This window comes from Saimiri boliviensis, chromosome 8 (genome assembly GCF_048565385.1).
Source record: "Saimiri boliviensis isolate mSaiBol1 chromosome 8, mSaiBol1.pri, whole genome shotgun sequence".
In the NCBI taxonomy this organism is placed as follows: Eukaryota; Metazoa; Chordata; class Mammalia; order Primates; family Cebidae; genus Saimiri; species Saimiri boliviensis.
The window spans coordinates 53,864,547-53,876,106 of NC_133456.1; the positions used below are offsets into that span (position 1 = coordinate 53,864,547).

General features: G+C 39.1%; 1 protein-coding gene across 1 annotated transcript in view; it reads left to right on the forward strand.

Annotated features, from left to right (window-relative positions):
- The window catches only part of SNTN (sentan, cilia apical structure protein), a 35,144-nt gene extending 23,807 nt beyond the window's left edge, over positions 1-11,337 (forward strand). Inside the window, exons 4-8 of the mRNA XM_074405316.1 lie at positions 56-174; positions 2,089-2,123; positions 4,933-5,088; positions 6,958-7,180; positions 10,978-11,337. Of these exons, the coding sequence (XP_074261417.1) occupies positions 56-174; positions 2,089-2,123; positions 4,933-5,088; positions 6,958-7,180; positions 10,978-11,196 (752 nt within the window). The 3' untranslated portion in view covers positions 11,197-11,337. The remainder of the gene's footprint in view (positions 1-55; positions 175-2,088; positions 2,124-4,932; positions 5,089-6,957; positions 7,181-10,977) is intronic.
- The last annotated feature ends 223 nt before the right edge of the window (positions 11,338-11,560 follow it).

Genomic DNA, 11,560 nt, shown 5'->3' on the forward strand with positions numbered 1-11,560 from the left:
ACAATAGTAACAGTGGGCAAGTGACTGTTGCTTAGGAAGGACTGACACAAAACAGAAGACAAGACAGTGAGTGGCCATATACACACTACCGAGGACAAAGCTCTCTACTTGGAAGGGGATCCCAATCCTTCTGCAGCCCCGACATTCACCTTAGCACCTAGGAAAATGCCAAAGGTCAGTGGCACTTGGCTGTCTTTTACTGAGTTTCATTTAAGTTTGCAGATATATTTCCAAAGAGTTTATGTCAACAGCTTTATAGCCAAGTTATTACCAGTTTGGTGCCTATTACCTACCCCAATCCAGCTTTAAATTCACTTGGAAAAACAAAGACAACAAACGTGCAACCTTGACTGCAAACTGAAAAGATGGTGCAATTAACACAAATATCTTTTATTGCCTCTTGAGAAACATTTGTAAATCAAAATCGGTAATGACTTTAACTGTGTGGCATATTCTCTCAAATTATCCATGACAGAGAGAAATTGTTTTATATAATTCAAATGTGTAGTTAGGTTTAATAAATGAAAAATGTTCTTTCTCATGTAATTTCATTTAGGAGACTGGCTTTAATTCCAAAAACTTTCTGTGGACACCTAGCAAGTGCTGGTGCTCTGCAAGGCCAGGGGAAGGAGATATGGAGATGAACTGCATAGCTCTTGTTTCTCAATTACGGCAATAGAAAGAAATATATGTTACAAGTGCACATTGTGCAAAATGAAATGTCCTTCATTTTATAAAGGAAATAATAATGGCGCAGAGGTTGTAGAAGAGCAGGAGGTGCTCACCGAGAAGACCATGAAGGTTCAAGATAAAACAGGGTCCAGCTTTGTAATGTTACAAGTGAAAAAAATGAGGACTCCCAAAGACAATGATCCCTCAACTAGTTAATGCCAAAACCAGATCCTGAACCCAAAAGTTCCTTTTAAGGAATTATCTAAGATATTATCAAATTCTGTTATTCTTATTGGCTTTCTTGAAAAAACACTCCAGCCATTAGGGGTTGAAATGTCAAGCAAACTTTGATTTGCTGTTAATAAGGGAGCAAGATACAACTTCCTGCCTCCAATCTGGCCCCTTTTCAATCTACTTCTGATATAGTCATGAAATAATTTCCTAAAATGCAAATCTGATCACATGATTCCCCTCGCCCTTAGGATAATAACTGGTATCCTTAATAAAGCCTCCAAGATTCCACATGCCCTGGCCTTGCCTGGCCCTTTAACACGTCTCCTTCTTTCTCTAGGTTTCACCCACACTATACCTCCTCTGGTTCTTCAATCATACCGTGATTTCTGCCACATCAGGCCTCAGCACATAAGCTCCCTCTGCATGGAACACTCTTCTTCTTCACTGCTGATTTGTTATGCTCAGGCAGAATGCCATTACCCTGACTGTAAACTAGGTTAGTGCCTCTTCACCTCTCTATGTGCTCTGCCATCACTTTTTATCAAGTTACCTGCCTAGTAACTGTCTTCTTTTCTAGACTAAGTCCCAAGAGGGTAGGAATGTCTCTATCACTCATGCATCCCACACCTCAGCATAATGACCAGGCTCTTAGTTAGGAAGGCTAAGTTGCTGGAATAAAAAAGATTTCAAAGTCTGAGCATTTTACAGAACACAAAGTTCTTTTTTCTTTGTCATGTGACACTCCAGAGTGGGGGTTCCAGGTCTGTGGCAGTTTTACTCTATGCAGTCACGTGAGACACAGGCTGATCATCATGTAGCTTCTAAAGTCTTCCTGATCATTTCCACCTTAGTCAGCTCGAATGGGAAAGAGAATGGAGGAGCTTACGTGGAAGGTGTTCACTTCTCTTCTGCTCCTTTTCATCTGTAGGAACTTAGTCACGTGTCTGCCTAACTATAAGGAAGACTGAACTATGTAGCTAGCTGACCAGCCATGTGCAGGCATTTCTTTCCTATGTGGCAAAGGAAGAAAAGATTTTGGAAGACAGATGACTGCTCCACTAAAATGCTCAGAGAATATTTACCAAAAGAAATAATTTTAAATCATTGTATTCCTCTGCTTTACATTCTCCTATCAATACCCCAACTCCCAGAATCATTATGTTTCTTTCATTTTGTTGGCAGCATTTCAGTATCCAAACAACTGGCTTCAATAAAAGGTAAGGCACAGATGACTGAGATGCACATTTTTCTCCTCTACCAAGATGGCATGTCAAGTATTAAAAAAAAAATAGGACATCAAAGAAGGCCAGAGATATACGGGAACTTTTGAATAAATCAAACATTCATAATGTTCTTTTTAAAGATGTGGGAACTAAGGTCCAGGAGTAGGAATTAGCTTGCCTGCAATCATACAGCTCATTAAAGACAGAGCTGAGATGAGACCATGGATCCCCTGACTCCTAATTCAGTGTTCTTCCCACCATATCCAGTTGCATCTCCACAGGCAGCATCTTCAGAATGTCTCGAGTAGGACCATGAGTATCTGACTCATGAATGTTCATTGCAATTCAGAATGCAATCAATCCCCAATTGCCTCTGTTGACTGAGTGGAAACACAGTGTGGCCACCTCTCAAAGTAAATATTTGCCCTTGGAATTCAACTGCATAGCTAAAATAACTTTAGGACTAACAACATTGCCATGGAAATAACAACATAAGAAAAAAATGCTCATATACTTGGATCATTATTTTGTTAAAAAATATAAGACTTCACATGTTTATAGAATAACAAGAACAGCTGGACATTACTACATTGTAGATTTTTTCCTCCTAGATGGCTAGTCAAACTCTCCAAAATAGACTCTGTACTTTTATTTAACTAAATCTCCATCTTTATGGAACTATTTTTATATTATTACAACAAAGAAGACCTGTGATTTATGTTTCAACAATTTACACAGTTTCAGGCACTTCTGAAACTTGTCCCATCTAACATAACTTCTCCTTCTGGGAGCTTGAGATTGTAACTCTGTCAACCCTACTGCACACCCACCCCTGCCCACGTACACACCATTCCCAGCACCAGACTCCTTACATCGGACCACTGAACCACATTTATTCCTATGCCTTAAAAAAAAATCACAGGATAAACATGACTCATCTCCCCAGAATGTATTTTATTTAGTGGGAAGGAATTCTAAATGTTATTCATCAAAATCAGACATGGATAGGTCATGCTGTAGAAGTCAATACAAACCTACATTTTCTAACTGGCTATTTGGGCCTATGCCCCTGATCTCATGAGGCTTGGGAATGCAGGGTGATTACATATTTGCCTCTAACACCCAGGGTATTTTTGCAGTGAGAAAATTAGAGAAGTACTGGGAAAATTACTAGCCTAAAGCGTAGACAGCAGGGACCTCATTTTTAGTTCTGACATATACTACCTATGTGAGCTTCAGCAAACAACCTCTCTCCTGTAGGTCTTCACATCATTCACAAAAACAACTGATATTAGGACAAGTTGTAAAATGAGGTGATTCTTACATCTTGCTGTATTGAGACTGGTATTTCTATGACACCATTCAATTTGAACTGATAGTGAAGGAATTAGGAGATTTAGTGTTCCACATTACAGAGCAGGTAAGGAAAAAGAGGCAGAGGATTGTTCTGAAGTTCACATCAGCCCAATTTAGCACATGTATACTGAGGTCGACAAGAGGCCAAGGCCTGGGAATGAATGCAAAGATAAACAAGAGGCAGTAACTGGATGCAGTAACTGTCCACAAAGAAGATACACTCTGGCGTGGTGTACTGTATAGCAGCCACCAGCCACATGTAGATACTGAGCACCTGAAATTTGCTTAATTTGAACTGAGATGTGTAAGACTTAAGAGACTTAGTAGAGAAAAAATATAAACTATCTCAATAATTTATTTATATTGATGACATGTTGAAATGAAAATATTTTATTATATCGGCTTCAATCAAATAGGTATTTAAAATTAACTTGTACCTGTTTCTTTTTACTTCTTTAACGTGGCTATTTATCAGAAATTTTAAAATTATGATTGTGGCTCAAATTATTTTTGGTAGAGAGGGAAGCACTGATGTAGAAGATAGTTTCGACAGTGTTTCAGTGTGAAGATTATGAAAGGTCATGTTTAAGAATTATAGCAGCACAAAGGAAGGACATGTAGCACCATCTGGGAGTTTGGGAAAGAGTCCTGCAAAATATGCTTCCTGAAAAAACAATACCTAGAGGCAATGTGGATCCTAGAGTGAAACCAGAGGGGTGTGTTACCTTGAGCAAGCCATTGTACTTAGCCTCTCAGCATCTCTGTTTCTTCATCAATAGAGTGGGGTTGATACTAAGACCTACCTCGTCGGACTAACATCTGAATGTAGTGAGTGGAATCACGTGCACTCATCCCATGGAGGAGTGGCTGGCACGTAGAGTGTGAGTTGTATATTATTGCCCACCAGAACACAAGCTCCAAAAAGTCACGGTTTGTTCTTTCGATGCTGCTTGCTGCTCTACGCCCCAGAACTATCACAGAGCCTGGTAACAAATACTTGCCAATAAATGCTTGTTGAATGGATAGAGTATATAGGGACTACACACAGTTTAGTATTATTAAAGCACAGACAGTGAGCTAGGGAATAACAAAGAGGGCAGGAGAAGCCAGCCTGGTTTAATGCCCTTCCCTGAACCCCCATTCCAGAGGCAAGAGAGCCAGTAAAAGATGCCAAAAGAGAAACAGCTGTCTCTTGTGTTTTCAGTTGCACTTAGCCCTTTACAATATGCTTTTACATACCAGTTTCCAACTCTGCAAGGCAGACAGCAAAAGAATTAAGCAAAAACATGCTCGGTTTATTAAGAGAAGAATCCAACCATAAAAACAGGAAACTAAAAAGCCTCACAAAATACCATCAGTGTTATTAGAATAACCAGAGTTCCTTGTTATCTTTTATTTTTAATATTTTCTATCTCTGTTTTTACCATGGGCATATGCTATTTTATAGTCAGGGGAAAGGTATGCTGGTTTTTAAAAGAAATGGAGAAAAGAATGGGAAGCTGGCTAGACCAGATGGAGTTCCCATTCAGAGTGCAGTCAGAGCTGAACTTCATCAGAAGGATGAAAAATGTCTGGATTCCACAATCAACATGGTGGTGCCCTTGTAAGAAGATACTCCTAAGTGGCTGGTCTTTCTACAGATGTTGAAGTCAAAGATTTTAAATACTTTCATTGCCACTTCTTAGCAATGTTAACTTTATTTAACTAAATATATAACCTGGGCACTGCTCAGAGATACAATAAAAACTGAGAAGACCCACACACTCCCTCCTTTCACCCATCTGTCTGAACTCTTGTCCCTCCTCCTCACCTTTAACTGAAAAATTAGATGCTTAAAATGCTTTAATGCCTTCTCTTTCCACTTTGAAGAAAATCCTGATTCATTTATACGTGGCCTGGAAGTACTGCATAATCTAGCTTTTGCCTACACATACCCTTCCAGCCCATAGACCCTAGTCACAGCTATCTTCCTTCAAAAATCTGCCAAATATGACAGTTTCCTTCTGACATGAGCCTTCACGTACCTGGCTTCCCCAGCCTGGAACGTTCAGCAAATTCCTAATCTTATCCTGACCCTCACCCTTTTCATAGCTGGCTCCTCCTCATCTTATAATTCTTAGCTTAAATATTAGTCTACTCGTGGAAGCCTTCCAGACCACCTATCTAAGTAGTTTTCCTTCCAGACCTACTCCGTAATTATTTTCCTGTCTCTATACCTTCCTTGCCTCATACATCACAAGTTGTAAACAAAGTTCATGTCACTTGCTGCTTTACACCCCAGGACTATGGGGACAAACAACATGAAAAAATAAGTAAATGTGTATACATATACAATACTCTTATGATTAATTTCTTCACTAGATTATAAGATCTATGACAGCAGAGACCATATCTGGGTTTTTTTAATTAAAAAAAAATAGAGACAAGGGTCTTACTATGCTGATCACGCTAGTCTTGAACTCCTGACCTCAAGCGATAGTCCCATCTCAGCCTCCCAACGTGCTGGGATCATAAGCATGAGACACTGCGCTTGGCCACATATGGTTTCGTTCCTTCTGTGTGCTATGTACCTTAAGGAAATACCAGGTAGTAAGTGCTCAATACTAAAATCATATTATTCTGACTGAACCTCATTCTTTGAACCTGTAATTATTGCACATTTCCTGGGCTGAAAACTGGGAGAGTTTGTTTTTATTTTCTTCTTATTCACTCATTCAACAGCATTTATTAGCACCTACAATTTAGCCGACATTTGTGCTAGTCACTGGGAATAAGAAAAAGGGTCTGATCCCTGGCCCATGGAGACTGCTTTCTAGTTAAGGAAGGGACAGATGAACATATAATACCTGTAAAGTGTTGTAAGTTCTACACTGGGGGATATACTAGTGAATAAAAGAACACAGAGCATATAAATTTTCTTCATGGTACCTTGTACATTTCCCTGTGTTCACTGCAACATGCTACAAAGAAATGAATTAGGATTGCCCTATCAAGGAGCTTACCTGAGAGAAACCAGCTGGGAGATCACCCTGTTTTAGGCCACAAGTCAAAGAGAACCCTTATCCATCATTATATCAAAGAGCTTGTTTGTAATTCATTCTCCTTTATCATACTGACATGAAGTGATGCTGTGTCTGACACAGAATATAAATTCCACAAGAGCAGAATTTCATTTTATTCAGTGAGGTATCCTTAATACCAAAGACTGAGCCTCATCCATAGTAGGTGCTCTATCAATATTTGTTGAATAACTGGGTGAAATCACAGATCAGAAAACCAAAGCTTAGAGCCTGAGGTACTCTTCTAAGGTCACATGGCAACCAGGTGGTAAATCTCATTTCTAACTCTACTAATTCTAATTGCTATTAAGGGAACTTTTGTTCTCCACTGTTTAAAGATGGAGCATCAGAAACTCCCACATCCTGCTCCCAGACAGGAGGTAAAGGGCCAAGATTTGGAAGGTTCCCTACAGTTTCCTTGAAAGATACAACAGCAGGTCTGGGGAAGGGTTACTTCTGACTCAGGATACTTTGCTGCACATTTCTTCTCTCCTAGCTCTGAGGAAGTGCTCAGATCTGGAAAAAGCCATTGCCACCACTGCTCTGATTTTCAGAAACTCTTCTGACTCTGATAGTAAACTTGAAAAAGCTACTGCCAAAAATTTGCTGCAAACCCAATTTAGGAATTTCACAGAGGTGAGAGAATTAACTTCCGTAAAGAAAGAGGAATCCTCACAGCTGACCCAACGAGTGAATAACTCCAGCTCCAGGCCGCCGTCATGTTGTCTTAAACAACGAATGTTTATCGAACACTTACCTTAATGCCAGTCAATGAGCTATAATGGAGTTAATGCAGTGAAGAAGACAGCAACCCAGCAGGGGAAAGAAACATGCTAAAAAAGTAATTAGAAATAGTCAAAGGATGTGAAAGCGTAGAGCATTCAGTGAGAGTAAAATGAGGAACTATCTTCAGGTAGGTAGTAAAAATCCGGCTCCTGGAAAACCAAGGTAGAGCTGAGATCTGAAGAGTGAGCAGGAGGCAGCTAGGCAAAGGGAAGTGAGAATGATGGCATTCCAAGCAGAGATCTGGAGGGCCATTTGGTGAGAAAAGATGGGAAGGTAAGTGGGAAGTGGTTAGAGGTGAGGCTGGGGAGGTGAGGAGAAGCCAAATCTTATAGAAGCATAGTCCAAGGGCAAGAGGAAGCCAGGAATAGTTTCTAAGTCCAGGTCTAAGAAATTACAGCAGCTGTAGTACAGAGAACAGACTGGGGTTGGGGGTAGAATAGGAAAAAAGGGAGTAACTAACTGTGGGGAGGTAATCCAAGAGAAAGATAGTGATGGCTTAGACTACGGTGGTGAAGATGGAGAGAAGTACACAAATAGAAAAGACGTTTAGGAGGTGGAATGAACAAGATCTGACAATTGACTGTGAGCGTTTAAGGACAGAAAAGCAAATGGTGACAACCCAATTTGTGACTTATGAAAGGAATGGTGGTGTTCCCATTCCTAGAGAAGAAAATGACTAAAGAATGAGCAGATTTGAGGTGGGATGTGGGCAGGAAGGAGATGGTGAGTTCCATTAGGATGTGTCAATGTTAAGATGTCCATGAAATATTTAAGAGGAGAAAAAGACAACAACGGGATAGATGAGTTCAAAAGTTAGAATAGAAAAAATCTCTATTCTAATGATATTTCATATCTATTTGAACATATTCTGTGTTCAAAATATAGAAATGATAGTCAGCCCTATATAATCGGTCACTGGCCTAAAGGGAGTAACCTGACTCACTTAAGGGTGTATTCCTCAAACTTCAGTCATTGAATACCATATTCACTATTTTCCCCACATCTGCCTATAGCCTGTGTTATCATTTGCTTTGAACTTTTCCTTCATGTTAAGTAAATTTTTATAAGGACACTTTATCATTATTCTTAATGTAAATTCAGTGGGTGAGAGAAAAAGATAATAGTGAAAAAAATCAATGACTATCAATTCTTATTTAATATTTGTTCTTACATCACCTAAAATGGCATTACATTCTATCATGAGTGTATGTTCATACTTTGGAAAATCCCAGCCTAGGGAAAATGTATAAGAGGAAAAGAGGGCCTCATACCAGCCTAAACTATCAATATTTATTGATAGGTAGAGCAAGAAAGCACATAGAGGTAGTCTCTAAGTGCCTATGTCTGTTCTGAAATATTGAAAAGATAGTATTCTATTTATGCACACATATACATACCTACACACCTATAAATGGTTTTAGTGCACTACAGTTATACAAGATGTATAACTGGGGGGAGCTGGGTCAAGGGTACAACTTCCTGTGAGTGGGTGAGTATTCCAAAAGGGAGAGAATATAGTGTGATACACAGACAAATGAAAAAAAAGAAATGTTAATTAGGGTTAGCTATTTTGAGTAGTGGGGTTACAGTAACAGTCTTCTTTTTAAATATACTTTTTCTAAGTGTTCTAGATTAAACATGTATTTTTCTGAATTTTTTTTTTTTAGAAAAGCTACTTTTTCAGACAAATATCAGACAGAATTTACCAAGAGATAACAACTTTTGGGGAGTCTATAAAGAAAGGATGGGTAAATAAATGCTATACCATTTGCCTGCATCCAAGGCCAAAAGAAATGGGGCCCATATGCCAGATAGAGGCCCATTACCTGGTAGCCTGGCAAATCCTCAGCAAGCTTTCAACAGATACGAACATGAAGAACTAGTGGTGCACGAAAATGAAGAACTAGTAGATGCACCATCTTGATGTAACTCATCACCCCTCTCAGAACACCAGGGGAAAAAGAATGAAAAACCAATGATTAGGAAAGACACCCTCAGCCTCGTAGCTCTCAGTGTAGGCTAAACCCTAGAAGTACAGTCAATTTCTGGATCTCTCTAGCAGCAGTCACACCCAGGCCTCGGTACAATCCGGCTCTCTGCTTGAGAGGAATGCAGAGCTGTACTTCAGGGACTTGAGGGGACAGTTCATCCCAGGGCATTCTCTACAATGTCTATCAGAATGCTGCCTTGGCCCAACCACCCCTACTCCATGAGACCCCCCCCTAGGACAGGTGCATGAGTTAATGGCAAAGCTAAGGAGCCAACTTCATTCCTAACTGAGTTTTTTCCTCAATCCCCATGTGGTGTCCCCTGATAAACTGAGCTGGTTCTTTCAGCAAAGGCCTGAGTTCTAAGGGGAATATCTCCTTTCCCATAAGGCTAAAGATGGTTTTGAGGATCTTAGCACCCTATAGCCATTCAGATAGAGTAAAACAACGCACTGAAAGGCGCTACTGGGAAGATACAAAAAGATGACAGGTCATGCCCTAGGAGGACTGGACCTCAGAAAATGGTGTGCTCTTACAATATGCAGAAAAAAAAAATAAACAAGACCAATACCTATCTGGTACCTCTGAGAAAACAATGTACCATTCTGCTAGTAAAGTGGTCTTATCTAACTGTGTCTTGGATTTTGACCCTTTCAAAGTGGCATTCAGCTCTCTTGGAGGGGGGAGAGTAGAGAGCTCCTCTTGGCCCGCATGGATAGGGTAATCTCTTGAGGAGAAACAGCACTGAGAAACTAGAATGGGTCTAAGTCTATAGGAGGAATGCAGCATCATTCCCAAAGTGCCTTAGTCATTGCTGTGATGGCTTTGTACACCTAGCATGTGGGTGAGAATTTAGGGTGGAACTAAATGTAAATATGATTCAGTATAATGGTGAATCAAATGACTTCAATATTGTTAAGGTCACTGGGGAAGATAGTTCACAAGCTGTGATTTGAAACTAAAAATCTCTTCATTTATATACTATTAAGATGTTTTCCTTCAATCTGACTATTTATGAAGACTATGAACATACATTTTATTTATAACCAAACTAAATGCTGAATCATCTTCCAAAGTGCATATTTTCTTTTAGCATATTTTATTCTATATTTTTGAATAATCTTAAGTCTCAGATGGTGAACCCGTAGTGGATACCTTCCCTAACACAAAGAATTCAAAAATTTAAAAAATAATATTTTTGTTCAAAGAAAGGCAGAATAGCTTTGCAGTTAAGAGTATGGGCTTTCAAGAGGTAGAGAGGCTACAAACCCTGGCTTCACACCAGAAGCTTCCCAGCTTGGGGCAAGTTTCTTTATTATCACCTGTCTCTGATGCTGCATCTGTAGGATGATAACAGTAGTATATATTCAATAAGGTCACTGTGATAATTAGATGAGATAACACATAAAAAAGATTTAACATGGTATTTGACTGGTGGCAAGGTGATATATTATTATTGTTAATAACATATTTATTACTTACTATAATTTGGATGTTTGTCCCCTCCAATCTTCATGTTGAAATTTGATCTCCAGTATTGGAGGTGGGGCCTTATGGGAGGTGTTTGAAGTTATGTGTTATCTCATCTAATTATTGTTTATGATCTGCAAACCTAAAGTCTATACAATGAATTCGAGTTTTATTTCCCTATTCTTATAGGGACAAGAAACCAACCCAAAATACAGAGACATCCTTTCTGAACTTGATGAGCACACAGAAAATAAGCTAGATTTTCAAGACTTCATGATCTTTCTCTTAAGCATTACTCTCATGTCAGATCTGTTACAAAATATATGGAGTATAAAAATTATGAAATCAACAGTTTTAAATATGTTGTATAAAATAATGGCAAAAGACAGTGTTAAGTTATTAAAATGACTGTATCGGTCATGCATCTGTAATTGCCTAGGATGGTTCTTGCTGGTATTCAAATCCAATCTAACTCTAAAAATTTATGCATACACTTCAGGAATGTTTGAATGATAAGGTCTCTGTGTGCTTTACAATATGATAGATTTGACACCACTGAATACTAAATTGCTTTTACTGAGTCAGTGGTGACCTAGAGCACTCTACTTATAGTCACTGAGTCACTCATTTATTCACTAAACATTTGTTGAGCATCTACCTGATGGTACTGCTGAGGATACAGTAATGCATTGGCCAGACAATTCCTTCCTTCAGGCATGCTTGCAGAAGTGTAGCAGAAGAGATGGACATTAAACAATGTTTAATTAATTGC